We start from the raw sequence: 17,750 nt of genomic DNA on the forward strand, positions 1-17,750 counted from the left end.
GTGATTCTCGTCGCTCCCGAGTGGCTGCGACGGCCGTGGTTTGCGGATCTCATCAATCTAGCTGTGGACGGGCCCCTGCGCCTCAGTCATCTCCCTCGTCTCCTCCGGCAGGGGCCTGTATTTTTCGACCAGCCAATCGCTTCTGTCTAGCGGCCTGGCTTTTGAACGGTGTCACCTGAGGCGCAAAAGTTATAGGGAGGAGGTCATCTCCACCCTGCTGTGAGCCCGGAAGCAGTCGACTTCTCTGGCCTATGTGCGCATCTGGAAGGTCTTTGAGTCCGCATGTACGGAGGCGGGCATCCCAGCGCGCTCCGCCTCGATTCCTTTGGTTCTTTCTTTCCTTCAGAAAGGTCTCTCTAAGGGTCTCTCCTTCAGTTCCTTACGCGTTCAAGTCTCTGCGCTTGGCTCTCTCCTGGGTCGGGTGGATGGTTATGCCTTGGCTGCTCACCCGGACGTCATTCGTTTCCTGAGGGGCGTCAGACACCTCCGCCCTCCCTCTTGGGCCACATGTCCATCTTGGAGTCTCAACCTCGTCCTTCGTGCTCTCTGTGCGGCTCCCTTTGAGCCTCTTCACCATGCTACGCTCAAGGATCTTACTCTTAAGACTATCTTTCTAGTCTCTATCTCCTCTGCTTGTCGTATTTCCGAGCTTCAGGAGCTGTCCTGTCGGGAGCCCTTCTTGCGTTTTTCTGATTCCAGGGTCTCTCTCAGGACGGTTCCTTCCTTCTTGCCTAAGGTTGTCTCCGCTTTTCACGTCAACCAGTCGGTGGAACTCCCCGCGTTCTCTCTGGAGGAGATTGCGGGTATGGCTGGGGGCGACCTCCGTCGACTGGATGTCAAGCGAGTCTTGCTTCGTTATCTTCAAGTCACCAATGACTTTCGAGTTTCAGACCATCTCTTCGTCCTTTGGAGTGGTCCCAACCGGGGTAAACAGGCTTCTAAGACCACGATTGCGTGGTGGTTGAAGGAAGCCATTTCCTTGGCATATCTTTGTCAGGGTCGTCCTCTTCCTGAGGGTCTGAAAGCCCATTCTCTGCGTTCTCAGTCTACTTCTTGGGCAGAGAGTCAGTCTGTCTCTCCGCAGGAGATTTGCAGGGCTGCCACTTGGACGTCTCTGCATACTTTTGCTCGGCACTACCGTCTGGATGTACACGCTCCGATGTTCGGTTCCTTTGGGCGGCACGTGCTTCGAGCGGGACTGTCTCGGTCCCATCCAGTTTAGGGAAGCTTTGGTACATCCCACTGTCTGGACTGATTCGGGTACGTACAGGAAAGGAAAATTAGTTCTTACCTGTTAATTTTCGTTCCTGTAGTACCACGGATCAGTCCAGTGGTCTTCTTCTTGTCTGTCTTCTGTCCTCTCGAAGCTTGTTTTCTTATAGGTCTGCAGACTTCATATTTTCCTTGTTGCAAGATTACTGAGCATTTACACCGGAAGCCTTGTTGGTTATTTTATACCAAGTTTTTGCAAGCGCGTTTAGGTATACTATGCTTCTACATTAATCTATGGTTGCTCTGTTGAGCTTTTGGTTTCTTGCTTGATCCTATTCTTGGTTTTATTGTTTTTCTGCTTTGACATACGTTATACTGAAGGGTGAGAGGATAGGCTCTGTCCTGATATAGGGCATCCTGCAAGTTTTAGTCTGTCTCTACCTGCTGGAAAGGAGGCTCAACCCACTGTCTGGACTGATCCGTGGTACTACAGGAACGAAAATTAACAGGTGAGAACTAATTTTCCTTTTAATGCTTCATAATTCCCTAACGTGGCTTTATGAATCACCCAGTAAGAATGTTAAGATATATAAAGCCAATATTACAACCTGATAATTTACATACTGTACTCCAGGCTCTCATTTTTCCATCTACTGACTACTGTAAATTACTCTATACTGGGCTTCTTCAAAACTCACTCTGTCCCTTACAAATAATTCAGAATTCTGCTGCAGGATTGCTTACAGGTGTTACGCGTGCGACATCCCCCTCACCTCTCTTCAGTAACTTCAGCGCCTGGTCCCTCGTCTCTGGTGGTAGTAGGCCACCAGCTCCGTCCTCGGGCCACCCCTGGTGCCTCCGGCTCAGCTACAGACCCTGGTGTCTCCAATCCAGCTACCACTTCTGCCCGCGAAGAGATGCTGCTACTCGGCACCGCACTCCTCCCTAGGTGCGCGTGCATCACTGAACCTTAAGTAGGGCCCATGGTGGGAACCAAGCCACAGCCCCGGATGATGATGTCAGCGGAGCACTGGCATTTAAGCCCAGGCTCCGCTCCCTAGCTTTGCCTTTGCAAAAGGTCTCCTCGCTGGTCGAGTACTCGTTGCCTCCTGAGAGATTCATCTCGTTCCAGTGTTCCTGTTCCTCGTTGACTCCTGCTCCTGATTTCTTCGTTCCTGCTTTCCTGCTCTTCAACCCTTCCTCGGATTGCCTACACAGACTTTGACTCTGTTTTGCCTGGCCACGTTGTTGACACTCTCCAAGCCCGGACCTTTGCATTGCCTGACCACTCCATTGCCTCTCTCCAGACCCAGACCTCTGCATCGCCTCTCTCTCCAGACCCAGACCTCTGCCTCACCTGACTACTCCCTTGCCTCTCTCCAGACCCAGACCTCTGCATTGCCTGACTACTCCACTGCCTCTCTCCAAGCCCGGACCTCTGCATTGCCTGACTACTCCAAGCCCAGATCTCTGCTTTGCCTGACTATGTTTGACTATCTCCATGTTCAGACTTCAGCCTTGCTTGCCACTACTTCCAGATTGCCATCATCCCTGACTCAAGCTTGCTGTACAACGCCTCTTCAGCCTACATCCTGGACTTGGCCTATTCAGGCTTCGGCCTGCTCTTGCTCGGGTGCCCCCTGTCTGACTTTGTTCCTTTGGTGCCCGAGTCTCCGGGACACTACCTCATCCAGTACCAGACTGTACCAACTCCTTACTACTGTCTCTGGACTGACCTCGATCCCCCCATCGACGACAACATATGGAGGCCCACCTAAGTTCAGCCGGCCCCGGCACCCAAATGCGGAACCCGCAGGGAACGAGGGCTGGTATTGGTGATGCGCCAGTTGGCCTCCGTACATCAGCCCACTTTGCCTGCTGAAGGTTGCGTCAACCCCACCTTGGCCCAAGGGTCCACCTCCGGCGCAACAACAGGTATACCAGTTTGTGACCATTTTACTCCGGTACTAAAATACTTATTTATACTGGCTACCTATTCTCTCATGCATTAAATAGAAAGTTGCCATCTCCATCCATAATCTCCTAAACAATATTTCCTCTCTCTGGATTAGTTCCATTTTACATATCCATATACCAGTCTGGACTGTCCTCTCTTGAATTCAGTTTCTATTAGATATCCCTCACTCTTAGGCTACCGATCTGGCTTCTACACATGAGCAATCATTCTCTATATATGGCCCCATGCTCTGGAATTCCCTTCCACTATCTTTGCAACTCACACAGAATCCCAAGCAATTTAAGAAATTACTAAAGACCTGTTTGTTTACTGAAGCATTCCAATGACATTCCTTTATTCTCCTCTCCAGTTTGTTTATTTTTTCACACAGACACCTGCATTTAGTTTGTTTTTATTAGTTCCATTTCTATGAATGTTTTATTGTACCCCGCTTCAAACTTTTTCGGAGGGCTGGTCTATAAATGCTGTTAAATAAATAAGTTCCTAGAAGAAAAGTTCATAAACCATTATTAAGGTGGACTTGGGGAAATCCACTGCTTATCCCTGGGATACGCAGCATGGAACCTCTCAACTTGTAACCTGGATTAGCCACTGTTAGAAACAGGATTCTGGGCTTGATGGACCTTTTGTATGACCCATTATGGCAAATCTTATGTTCTTATTTCTTTGGGCTGTCACCAGCCAAAATAGTTAGCGATCTTCAGACTTTGTTTCATTACCCTCCTTTTAAAAATAAATAAATAAATAAAATAAATGATATGCAATTCCTTTACAGTATGGTGCTCTACACCCATCCAAAGTTTCTACCATAAGTAGTATCAGATTTCCATATTAATGAAACCATTGTGTTACCTACATTCTTTCCGAGACCACATGCAAATGAAGGTCAAAAGGTCCCACCATAAAAGATTAACTGTGCCACATTTTCAGGCCTCACAACTGTTCATCTCTTTTACGATTATAACTGATTGGGCATAGCAGTTACCAAACATACATTGTCCACCTGGTAAGCAGACTATATCACAAAATGTTATGCACTAGGGATGTGAATCGTTTTTCAACGATTAAAATTATCGTCTGATAATGTTAATATCGTCTTAAATCGTTATAGAACACGATACAATAGAAATTCTAACGATTTATCGTTAAAAATCGTTAAATCGTGTTAGTGCGCACTAACGGGAGTTAGTGCGCACTAACTGAAAATGATACAAATAAACACTTTCCAGGTCACTGAAGGTCAGTTAGGAATGAATATGTGTTCCTATTGGCTGGCTGCCCTCTTATCTATTGATGTTACCAAGGTTACCACTGAGGTGATGGTTGGGGGGATGGGAAATGGAACTGGAAACTAACGAACACCAACAGAAAATGAAACAAAGTGTTCACACTTCCCAGGTCAGTAAAGGTCACTTAGGAATGAATATGTATGTATGTATTCCTATTGGCTGGCTGTGCTCTTATCTATTGATGTTACCAAGGCTAACACTGAGGTAATGGTTGGGGGGATGTGAAATGGAAACAGTTGGAAGCTTGACAAAAAAAGTAATGTAATGATCAGCACTCACGTGACTAGAACTTGTTTGTTTATTATTTTTGTTAGCAGGCACGTGAAATGCTAGTGCATGTTGAATTTGCCAATCACTGTGCATTTTAGAAAGGTGGTCCTGGCTGGAACTGTACACAGTTCAAATATATGTAATTGATTGTTGGTAAGTGTATTTTTTAAGTAGCCACACTGGCACAAGTATGTTTACTTTTCCTCCTACTTAACTCACTAGCTCAGCTTTGTAAGAAGGGCTTCTCTGCTTGTGTGTTGTTTTTGTTTGGTGTGAGGAGAGCAGAAACATCAGATCTTTATTCAGTCTACTACAGTCATCTCTTACAGTGCCCTATCCCTATTAATACCAGGAGTGTTGTGATCTTCCTGCACACAGTGCCCTAACCCTGATACCAGTCTGAGACAGCTCCCTCCCTGCATTACTAGTGAGAGGCTGGCTTCACAGACAGGGGGGCGCTGCCTGACCCTCACTCCTGACTTCCCCCATGTCCCAGCTAGTGAATGGTGTGTGGGTGAGGGGGGGGGGGGGGGAGGATGGTGAAGTCTGAGACAGCTCCCTCCCTGCATTACTAGTGAGAGGCTGGCTTCACAGACAGGGGGGAGCTGCCTGACCCTCACTCCTGACTTCCCCCATGTCCCAGCTAGTGAATGGTGTGTGGGTGGGGGGGGGGGGGGGGGGGGAGGATGGTGAAGTCTGAGACAGCTCCCTCCCTGCATTACTAGTGAGAGGCTGGCTTCACAGACAGGGGGGAGCTGCCTGACCCTCACTCCTGACTTCCCCCATGTCCCAGCTAGTGAATGGTGTGTGGGTGAGTGGGGGGGGGGGGGAGGATGGTGAAGTCTGAGACAGCTCCCTCCCTGCATTACTAGTGAGAGGCTGGCTTCACAGACAGGGGGGAGCTGCCTGACCCTCACTCCTGACTTCCCCCATGTCCCAGCTAGTGAATGGTGTGTGGGTGAGGGGGGGGGGAGGAGGATGGTGAAGTCTGAGACAGCTCCCTCCCTGCATTACTAGTGAGAGGCTGGCTTCACAGACAGGGGGGAGCTGCCTGACCCTCACTCCTGACTTCCCCCATGTCCCAGCTAGTGAATGGTGTGTGGGTGAGGGGGGGGGGGGGAGGATGGTGAAGTCTGAGACAGCTCCCTCCCTGCATTACTAGTGAGAGGCTGGCTTCACAGACAGGGGGGAGCTGCCTGACCCTCACTCCTGACTTCCCCCATGTCCCAGCTAGTGAATGGTGTGTGGGTGAGGGGGGGGGAGGATGGTGAAGTCTGAGACAGCTCCCTCCCTGCATTACTAGTGAGAGGCTGGCTTCACAGACAGGGGGGAGCTGCCTGACCCTCACTCAAGCAGAGAAGCCCTTCTTACAAAGCTGAGCTAGTGAGTTAAGTAGGAGGAAAAGTAAACATACTTGTGCCAGTGTGGCTACTTAAAAAATACACTTACTAACAATCAATTACATATATTTGAACTGTGTACAGTTCCAGCCAGGACCACCTTTCTAAAATGCACAGTGATTGGCAAATTCAACATGCACGTGTCTGCTAACAAAAATAATAAACAAAGAAGTTCTAGTCACGTGAGTGCTGATCATCACATGTCAAGCTTCCAACTGTTTCCATTTCACATCCCCCCAACCATTACCTCAGTGGTAACCTTGGTAACATCAATAGATAAGAGCACAGCCAGCCAATTGGAATACATATTCATTCCTAAGTGACCTTTACTGACCTGGGAAGTGTGAACACTTTGTTTCATTTTCTGTTGGTGTTCATGAGTTTCCAGTTCCATTTCCCATCCCCCCAACCATCACCTCAGTGGTAACCTTGGTAACATCAATAGATAAGAGGGCTGCCAGCCAATAGGAACACATATTCATTCCTAACTGACCTTCAGTGACCTGGAAAGTGTCTATTTGTATCATTTTGAGTTAGTGCGCACTAACTCGAGTTAGTGCGCACTAATCGGAAAAAACGATTTTTAACGATTTTTCAACTAAATAATCGTGCCAAACACGATTTTCTTCTCCTGCCACACGATTTCTATCGTTAAGACGATATGGAAAACGATTCACATCTCTATTATGCACTAGCAGACCTACAAATTACAAACATGAACATGGTTCATCAAGTTAGTGCCATGGCTACATCAGTAGTTCATTTGTGAGCTGTACCTCTTGAAGATATATGCAAATCTGCAACTTGATCATCAGTACACATCTTTACATTCCATTACTCTCTGGACAATCTTTCAAAGAATTATAGTAAATGCAGATATGCAGTTTTTGTGTAGTCTGTTCACTCAATTGTCTACTCTCCATAGTGGGGTCCCGGTTGCTTATTCAGTAAACGCTGTGCTGTAGCCCTCAGCTTGGGGCTCCCCCATGCCACAGCTAATTCAGCCCTGCTTGTCAATGGAGAAATCAAGTTTGCTTACCATAAACGGTGTTCTCCATAGACAGGAGGATGAATTAGCCACCCACCTCCCTAGAAAGCTGATTATTTATCTAGACTTAACTCTAATATCAACTGGAGGAGGGAGGCTTATGAGGCGAGATCTGCATAGGAATTTCCACAGATGCTTAGCAGAGTAAAAGTTCTATGAAAGAGAAGGGTCCGTTTGTACACTAATGAATATAGCCAACTGTTTTAAAGTTAGCTAGTTAATTTTATTTGGCTAACTTTAGAAAAACTCTTTGGCCCAACCACACTTAGCTTGCTAAGTTATCCAACTAACTCTGAATATCAGAGTTAAACAGATAACTTAGCCAACTAACTCAACTCTTCCCAGTTATGTCCGCAGAATACCTCTAATTTATCTGGTTAAATTCTATTGCTTACTTATTAGCTGGCCGGAATTTAGGTGGATAAGTGTCTAAATCTTCATTTAGCTGGATAACTTCTGAATTATCCAGCTAAATACTTTTGAATATGGACCTCTTGGAGGCCAATATTTAAAGAAACAGAAAATTGATAAAGTAAGTCAGTTATGTTATTAGGGATATTCAATTGGATAAACATCCTTCTAAATATCGTTGAATAAAGTTATCCAGCTAATGATAGCCAGAAAACTTTAAACCTAACTGGTTATTTTTTAATATCTTTTTTTTTCATTTTACTGAGGCCTCATGGTTCCACTCACCCAGCCTAGGTTACAGCAGGCTAAGGGGGCTGGCCCTGCCTATGCAGTCAGGATTAAAGCAGTAAGTAAGGGCTGGACAAGCCAGCAGGTTTTTTTTTGTTGTTTTTCTTCCTGTCTCCTTCCTCCAGAGAGAAGCACAGTATGGAGGCAGCTCAGGAAGCAGGGAAGATGGAGCACATGATACTAATATTTGCTACAGGGCACAGCACCTACAAAACATCCTACAAACTCAAATTAATCAGCAGCAGGCGCTGCAAGAACAAGTTATACAGCAAAATACAGTACTAACTCAGGTAGCACAGGCCGTACAGACCGCTGTGACCAGGCCACTTCCCTTGTTAGCAGTACTATGTAAGATGACCCCAGGAGAAGACCCCAATTGTTTCTTAAAAAACTTTAAACACACAGATTGATTGACAGGCAGGCAGAAGATAGGTAGATTACCTGCTTGGGGAATCTACTCACTGGAAGCAGTCAAGATGCCTTCCAAACAGTCAGTCCGGAAGGGAGGGCAACAAATCAGTAGGTCAAGATGGCGATTTCCATGTAGATGTATTCCACACATTAAGAAAGATGGAAGGAAGGCCAAACAATTGCCGGTATGGTTAAAAGGTTAGGTGAAAGAGGCTATTTTAGCCAAAATATCGTCTTCTAAAATTGTAAGAAGGATCCTTCTGACTAAAATAACAAAAAACATAAGCATTAGCAAGTTAAATGTAAAACACTGATAAAGACAGGCTAAAAGAAAAATTGAACAGAAGTTGGCCATAGAGGCAAAAACTCATAATAAAAACGTTTTTAAAAATATCAGAAGCAGGAAGCCTGCAAGAGAGATGGTTGGACTATTAGATGATCAAGGGGTTAAAGGGGCACATAGGGAAGATAAGGCCATCATAGAAAGACTAAATTAATTATTTGCTTCAGTGTTTACTGTGGAGGATGTTTGGGAGATACTCATTCTGGAGACAGTTTTCAAGGGTGACAATTCAGATGACCTGACAGAAATCATGGTGAACCTAGAAGATGTAGTAAGCCAGATTGACAAACTGAAGAGTAGCAAATCACCTGGACCCAGGGTTCTGAAAGAACTATAAAATGTAATTTCAGGCCTATTTCAAGTAATTTATAACCTGTGTTTAAAATCATCCATTGTACCTGAAGACTGCCAATGTAACACCAATATATAAAAAGGGATCCAGAGCTGATCCAGGAAACTGTAGACTAGGGATCCTGATTTCAGTGCCGGGAAAAATCGTGGAAATTATTATAAAGAATAAAATCACAGAACATGTAGATAGATATGGTTTAATGGGACATACCCTGTATGGATTCACCCAAAGGAAGTCTTGCCTCACAAATCTGCTACAGTTTTTTTTAAAGGGGTAAATAAGCATATGGATAAAAGAGAACCAGTAGATGTGGTGTATTTGGATTTTCAGAAGGTGTTTGACAAAGGCCCTCATGAAAGGCTTCTAAGAAAACTAAAAAGTTATGGCATAGAAGATGTTCTTTTGTGGATTGCAAACTGGTTAAAAGATAGGAAACAGAGAGAAGGATTAAATGGTCTGTTTTGACAGTGGAAAAAGGTAAACCATGGAATGTCTCAGGGATCTGTACTAGGATTAATGCTTTTTAACAGATTTATAAATGATCTGGAACGAGATAGGACAAGTAAGGAGATCAGATTTGAAGATGACAAAAAATTATTCAGAGTAATTAAATGACAAGTGGGTCCTTACGAGACTGGAAGATTGGGTATCCATGTGACATATGAAATATAATGTGGTGAAATGCAAGGTGATGCATATAGGGAAAAATAACTCATGCTGTAATTACATGATGTTAAGTTCCATTTTAGGAGTTACCACCCAGGAAAAAGATCTTGGCATTCTGGTTGATATTACATTGAAATTGTTGACTCAGTATGCAGTGGCGGTCAAAAAAGCAAATAGAATGTTAGGAATTATTAGGAAGGGAATGGCAAATAAAATGGAGGATGTCATAATGCTTCTGTATTGCTCAATGGTTAGGCTACACAATTTCAAAAAAGATATAGTTGAACTGGAGAAAGTACAGAAAAGGGTGACCAAAATGATAAAGGGTTGTTCAAGTTGGAGAAGAGATGGATGAGAGGGGATATGATAGAGGTCTACAAAATCATGAAAGGACTTGAATGGGTAAATGGTTATTTACTCTTTCAGATAATACAAGGACTAGGGGGCATTCATGAAGTTAGTAAGTAGCAAATTTAAAACAAATTGAAAAAAATTCTTTTTCACTCAATGCACAATTAAGCTCTGAAATTTGTTGTCAGAGGATGTGATTAAGGAAGTTAGTGTAGCTGGGTTTAAAAAAGGTTTGGATGCTTCAAGACACCCAGATTCAGAAACAGAATGGAATGCGAAGATCCCAATGGTGGCGACCACCCTAATGGAGGTTGTTTTATGACTTGGATTGCCCATGGAGATGCTGACAAATCAGGGGCCCCTGTTCATGTTCAAGGTAATGAAATAACTGAACTTGCTTAAGGTTAAAATCTGTGTACCTTGATGTATCATCTGTAAACTGATGGACTTGAATACTACAGTCAGACACTCAAGCAAATATTGAGGACATTTGTGGATGAAGATGACAAGAATTGGGACTCATTGCTACCTTATATGCTGTTCACAATCCATGAAGTACCCCAGAATTTGATGGGGTTTTCCCCTTTTGAATTACTGTATGGGAGAAGGCCGAGAGGAATCTTGTATATAAGTCGTGAAACTTGGAAAATCGAAGGGAACTCTAGGCAGAATCTCATTGACTAAATTCTCTGAGTACAGAATCTCCTAAAAAAAAGCAGGGGAGGTGATCCGCTTATGTCTAGAGAAGGCTCAGGCTACCCAAATCCGAGGTTATAATCAACTCGTGGTCCAAAGAGTATTCTAACTAGGGGGGTCTGCGACCTTGTCCTCCTCCCATCTTCAGAAAGCAAGTTGTTAGCCCATTGGCAAGGACCCTATGAAGTTTTGGAGTAAAAAGGTCCCGTGGATTACAAAATAGCCCAGCCAGATAAACGAAAGAGAACTCAAATCTACCATTTAAATGTCCTGAAGAAATGGGTTGCACAAGTGTGCAGAGTGATACAAGAAGAAGAGTTTGGTCCAGAAGTTGGACCTGAAATGGACTGAACCAGGATTCCTTCTGGAGAGCAGCTATCTGCCACACAAACAGCTGACCTAAATCAGCTGGTGGAGCAAAACAAGACGATGTTTTCAAACCTACCAAGTCGTACCCACCTGACACAGCAGGACATAATTACACCTCCTGGAGTTGTTTTCGGCAATGACCCTATTGGATTCCTGTGGGCCAGATGCCACATCATTGAGACCAAAGTAAAGGAGGTGCTCCAGCTTACAGCTATAGAGGAGTCTTAACAGTGATTGGTCCTCACCTATAGTACTGGTGCCGAAGCCGGTTGGGAGCATAAGGATCTGCATTGACTTTAAGATGGTCAACAAGGTGACCATCTTAACTCATATGAATAGATGAATCTATTATGCTGCCTGCTGAACAACTAAGCCGCCCCTTATCTCATATGAACAGAAGAATCGATTATGCTGCCCGCGAGTAGCCTATCATCTCTAGTTAGCCTTTCACTGTACAGATGATCTAAGAAATTCTCCTCCTTAATACCTTGTCCCATTGTTATTTTCTTAGTCGCTTGTCTATATTCCTTAGTTAGCTTGACTATATTCCTAAGTTAGCATCCGGCTCGCCGGTTAAAGTTCTTCTTTTTATCTCTCAGTAAAACCCAGTTCCATGGATCCAGTTAGTTCACCCTTGTTTAATGTAATGCATTCTTATGCGATGGTTATTGTTACAATGTAAACCGAAGTGATTTGTAACTTGTTACAAGAATATCGGTATATAAAAGTGCTAAATAAATAAATAGGGTGTCAAAACTTGACATGTATACGACGCCTGGAGTTGATGAACTGATTTAGCATCTGGGATAAGCTCAGATCATTTCTACCGTGGACCTTACAAAAGAGAATTGGCAAGTGCGTCTCATGCCAGCAGCGAAGGAGAAGACTACATTCTCGACGCCAGGGGGACTTTTCTAGTTCACAGTTCTCCTTTTTGGACTCCATGGCACACCTGCAATGTTTCAGTGCTTGGTTGACCACCTGCTCTGCCCACATCAAGGGTACACAGCTGCCTATTTGGATGACATCTTGGTGTGCAGCCCAGATTGGAAGATACATCTAAGCCAACTCCAGGCCATGCTAAGCAGTCTGAGGAAAGCAGGACTGATGGCTAACCTTAAGAAATGCTTGCTGGGAGGGCATGAAATCTAATATCTTGGCTACATCCTGGCAAAGGGTAAGGTTGATCTGTAGACCCAGAATATTGAGGCAATCACCTGGGTACCAATCCCGCAAACAAAAGCGAAAGTGAGAGCATTTGTAGGTCTCACAGGGTATTACAGAAAGTTTATTCCCAATTAGTTAGAAAAGACGAAGCCATTCACAAGGCTATTGTTGCAGAAAGCACCAAATAAATACTAGTGGTCAGCTGAACTTCTCTGAAAGAGACATTATGCTTCAAACCAGTCCTGATAACTCAGAACTTCATTGAACCCTTCACAGTGCAGACTGATGCCTCATAAGTAGGCTTGGGATTTGTCTTAGTTCAAGAGAAGGATGGCCAAGAAAATCCTGTGGCATACATTAGCTGGAAGCTGATATCATAGGAGAAGTGTTACTTAACAGTTGAGAAGGAAGCCTTGGCAGTCAAGTGGGCCTTAGAGGCCTTGCAGTACTATCTACTGGATGGCAGTTCAAGCTTGTAATGGAGCACCAACAGTTTCTATAGATATATAGAAATAAGAAGTCCAATGTGAGGATGATGAGCTGGTTCCTGGCCCTACAGCCTTTCAGCTATAAAATATGACATAGGGTGGGAAAGGAAAACATTAATGCGGATTTCCTGTCCAGAGAGTTGTCCCTGGTACAGGCAGACGCTCAACCAAATAAGGATGAGCTGAGGGGGAGCATATGTGAGGGAGTTTACAGGAAATTCCCTCAAACCACCTTAAGGGATCGGCCACAGCGATCTGGCTTTGTCTTCCTTAAGTCCCAAACCTGCCAGGGATTCTGGGCCCAGGGAGAATCCTTTCAGCCTAGCATAAGAAGGCAGGGCCCAGAATGGTTAGATGGGTTCCAGAAGCAGGCAGGAAGCTATCCTATGTGAAGACCTGTTACGTTTGATGTTGTTTATTACCAGAACTGCAAGGTAAGCAGCTTTTCTTTTGTGATTTGTTTTGCAATGTAAAAAAAAATTGCACCTAAGGAAACAGCCAGAGTCTGCATCCTTATTCCTCTTGGCTGTTTCCTAAGCCATGACTGGCCACATTACCATACACCCTTATATTTGCACCCTGCTTTTTTTTTATCCAGCTAAATTTTATCTGGGTAATAGTTTACCCAGGTAACATGTTGCCAGTGAGAAGAGTAGGAATTTAAAAGTTAGTCAGAGAAACATTTTTTATATTGATCTTGATGCTGATCCTGTGACTCCATCATGCTGCTGATAAATTATATGTATTTTTTTTTATTTTTCTTTTATATTTTCCACCATTGATTAATATGGTATTGGGTGGTGTAAGTGTTTTTGAGCATACTTAAATGAGGCAGTGTGGTGCCTGAAGTTCTGGCAAGTGTATTTAACTTCTTACTCTTAGGGCTGGCTTTTAAAAGGTTACGCATGTAAATCTGGAGGATTTACGCATGTAACCAGGTCTACGCACGCCGGGTCTATTTAAAAAAGGTCTGGCGACGTGCGTAAAGCCCCGAGATGCGTGTAAGTCCCGGGGCTTGCAAAAAGGGGCGGGGAGGGTGCGGGGTGTCGGCGAGGTGGGGCGGTCCGGGGACGGGGCAGGGTCCGGCTCCCGGCACAGCAGCCATATTAGCCGCTGTGCTGGGGATCGCGCGCCGGCAGTTGGCCGGCGCACGCAACTTACTTCTGCCCCAGGGCCGACGTTTTGTGATAAAAGAAAAGAAATCATTAAAGGTAGGGGGAAAGAGCGGAGGAGGTAGGGGAAGGTAGGGTGGCAGGTAGGGAAGTTCCCTCCGAGGCCACACCGATTTCGGAGCGGCCTAGGAGAGAAAGGGGGAAGGCAAGGCGGCTCGGAGCTGGCTCGGCGCGCGTAAGGTGCACAATTGTGCACCCCCTTGCGCGCGCCAACCTCAGATTTTATAACATGCGTGCGCTTGCGCACGCATGTTATACAATTTGGCGCGCATGTGTGCACGCCGGGTAGTACGCGCTAGGGATGTGCAGACCAAAAGTTTATGTTCATAAGTCCATAAGTCGAAAGGGGGGGTCAATTTCGGTCAATATGGACATATGGAGAATTCCATAAGTTGAGTCTATGTCCATACGTGCACCGATTCCCTAAATAAAAATTTAAACCCCTCACCCTCCTTAATCCCCCCCCAAGACTTACCAAAACTCCCTGGTGGTTGAGCGGGGAGTCAGGACGCCATTTCTGAACTCCTTTGCGAGGAGCACGTGACGGTGCACGTATGGACATAGACTCAACTTATGGAATTCTCCATATGTCCATATTGACCGAAATTGACCCCCCCTTTCGACTTATGGACTTATGAACATAAACTTTTGGTCTGCACATCCCTAGCGCGTACTACCCGGCGTGCACACATGCGCGCCAAATTTTATAACATGCGTGCGCAAGCGCACGCATGTTATAAAATCTGAGGTTGGCGCGCGCAAGGGGGTGCACAATTGTGCACCTTGCGCGCGCTGAGCCAGCTCCGAGCCGCCTTGCCTTCCCCCTTTCTCTCCTAGGCCGCTCCGAAATCGGTGTGGCCTCGGAGGGAACTTCCCTACCTGCCACCCTACCTTCCCCTACCTCCTCCGCTCTTTCCCCCTACCTTTAATGATTTCTTTTTTTTTATCACAAAACGTCGGCCCTGGGGCCGAAGTAAGTTGCGTGCGCCGGCCAACTGCCGGCGCGCGATCCCCAGCACAGCGGCTAATATGGCTGCTGTGCCGGGAGCCGGACCCTGCCCCGTCCCCGGACCGCCCCACCTCGCCGACACCCCGCACCCTCCCCGCCCCTTTTTGCAAGCCCCGGGACTTACACGCATCTCGGGGCTTTACGCACGTCGCCAGACCTTTTTTAAATAGACCCGGTGTGCGTAGACCTGGTTACATGCGTAAATCCTCCAGATTTACATGCGTAACCTTTTAAAAGCCAGCCCTAAGAGTAAGAAGTTAAATACACTTGCCAGAACTTCAGGCAACACATCGCCTCATCACTTTTTTAAGTTAAAAAAAAAAAGTTGCGTTTTACCTATAAGTTCAAAACGAATGCACACCCCTAGTACGCGCACATGTACGCCCGCGCGCAAGCTTTTAAAATCTACCCCATAGTTTGAACTGACATTGTGGCAAGTAGCATGCTCTGTGGGTTTGATCGCTAATGTCTAGATGTTTGTAGCATAACAAGAGCAACTGTACCTATCCAAATAGGGAAAGAGAGTATTATGTGAATTGCAGTGAAGCTTCTAGAGATATGAATGCACTAGAGTTATTGAGGCTTTGGTTTGGTATGTTTTGGGTTTTTATTCAGTAGTGCTAAGATGTGTTTTGGTGGGTTTATTTGGAAGGGAGGCTGATCATTATTATAGTTTGTTTTACAGATTAGCCTAAGCCCCAGTGAGATTACAGGATGAAGTATCACTGTGTATTAAGGAATGTTATTTTATTAATTGTATTTTGATGCTGATGTAAAACAGTTACTAATATTTTAAATGCATAAGAAATGTTACATTATTGTATTTCATTGTTGATGTCATATGGTTATTATATTTTTATCTTTGATGTGAACTGCTTTGGGTTCATATCAAATGCGGTATGAAAATGTAAAATAAAAAAATAAAAATTATATGTTATACAACTGAAAGTGAGCACTTGTCTAAAATCCCACATATAGAGTGTTTGTCACTTTTATAAGATATTTTGCTCTGAGGGCCTACATATTTTTTATTAATAAAGAATATGATTTCTTTGACAGTCTGTGGATAACGTTTTGCTAGATATTTTTCCAAGTCCTAAATTTCCAGGAAATCAGATTCATGACAGTTTTTAAAATCAAGCTGGGTTCATACTTCTGGCATGCTTTCCTTTTTACAATCAACAACCATTTTTCTTTCACATTTATCGCAATGGTGAAGATTGTTAGCATTATGTTAAAATTTTGTATTAGGAATATCCTTTTCACCTCATAGAATTCTTTAATACTTGTGAAAGTTGCTTGATTCATGTTGAGTTGTTTCTTATTTTCGTGGTTCATGGAGCAGAATTATGTTAAAGCTTAGAGACTAATGACTTGCATCAGAAAAAATGTTCTCCTTTTTCTCTGTTTTGAAATGAAAGGATAATTTGTTTCATCCTGTAGCAATATTAATGATTTGTATATAAATATTTTTAACTATATTCAGAGACTTTAATTTGAAAGATTTTTATTTTATAAGACTTCTCTCAACTTTTCTCTGTTGCATATAATGTTTTCAATGTAGGTCCCAAAGTGTCAAGGTTCAGTATACCAAAAAAGAATAATGTCTTTCTAACTTTGTCACCATATACGTTATAAATGTCTCTTAAAATGCATGCATGCTTTAATGTAATTCTATGTTTTCTAGATATTGTACTGAAAGCCAAATTAGAGCTTTAGTCTAATCATTTGTATGTTAAGGCTTCACAAGTTAATAATATAGATAAGTGAAAGTAACAGAGTCAGAAATGAAACATTATGGCTACCAAATTAGAAAAGAATTTTACTACCTGTCATGTGCAGTGTCTTTATTTGGCTTTTAAACTGTAATCTTAGTGACTTCCCTATTCATTAAAGTCTCAGTAATTTCAGTGATGCCACTGCAAGAATCCAATATAAGTGCTCTGGGGAGGAGAAATAAATAACTTGCACTGACTCATTGTTTCTTTCTCATCCCCTGATTTTATTGCTTCTCTTTTCTTCCTTCTTCCTAGGGATGCTGGCGCAAGATTACTGTGGATGATACACTGCCATTCAATGAAGAAAATTGTTTGTTGCTTCCAGCAACTACCTGTGAAGCTGAACTGTGGCCAATGATACTGTGCAAAGCCCTCATGAAGTTGGCTAATGTTGAGTATGTTGAGTGAGCATTTCTTGTCTAAACTAAAGTTATCTACATGAGTTAATTAAATGTAACAATTTGTTTTTGAGTTTTTCTGTTGTGATCTCTCCCGCGGCCAGTGCCGCGGGAGGCCTCTCACTTCCTTTTTCCCCTGCTCTGCTGTTTCCTCAGTGTGGCTGGTGCCACGCTGTTTCAGCTTTTCCTGCATTCTGGGCTACCAACGTGCTCCTTACGCAGTTGGAGCTGCGCTGCTACTCCTACTGCGGCCCGGGGCCGCCGATGCATTCTTCACACGGCTGGAGCTGTGCTTCTGCATCCCACGCGGCCTGGAGGCTGCCGTCGTGCTCCTCACATGGCTGGAGCCATGCTGCTGCACCCTGTATGGTCCGGAGGCCGCCAACCCATTCCTCACGTGGCTGGAGCTGCACTGCTACACACTATGTGGCTATGAAGCCGCTGACAGCGCTCCCATGTGACCCGGAGGTCGCTGACCTTACCTCGTCCCCTCTGTGAGAAGGGGCCTTCATCCCTGGGCTTTCCTGTGGCATGGAGCCGCCAGCAGTCTCTCTTCAGCGGCTTGGACACCGTCGCTCACCTCGAGGTCTGGTTCAAGGCCTAGTTCCTGCTTCTGCATTCTTCAGCATCTTCCTCGGAGCAGGGCTGCTGTCC

General features: G+C 44.6%; 1 protein-coding gene across 1 annotated transcript in view; it reads left to right on the forward strand.

Annotated features, from left to right (window-relative positions):
• ADGB (androglobin) overlaps positions 1-17,750 on the forward strand; it is a 790,434-nt gene that overhangs the window by 168,689 nt on the left and 603,995 nt on the right. Inside the window, exon 6 of the mRNA XM_029594040.1 lies at positions 16,954-17,093. Within this exon, the coding sequence (XP_029449900.1) occupies positions 16,954-17,093 (140 nt within the window). The remainder of the gene's footprint in view (positions 1-16,953; positions 17,094-17,750) is intronic.

Source organism: Rhinatrema bivittatum, chromosome 3 (genome assembly GCF_901001135.1).
Source record: "Rhinatrema bivittatum chromosome 3, aRhiBiv1.1, whole genome shotgun sequence".
In the NCBI taxonomy this organism is placed as follows: domain Eukaryota; kingdom Metazoa; phylum Chordata; class Amphibia; order Gymnophiona; family Rhinatrematidae; genus Rhinatrema; species Rhinatrema bivittatum.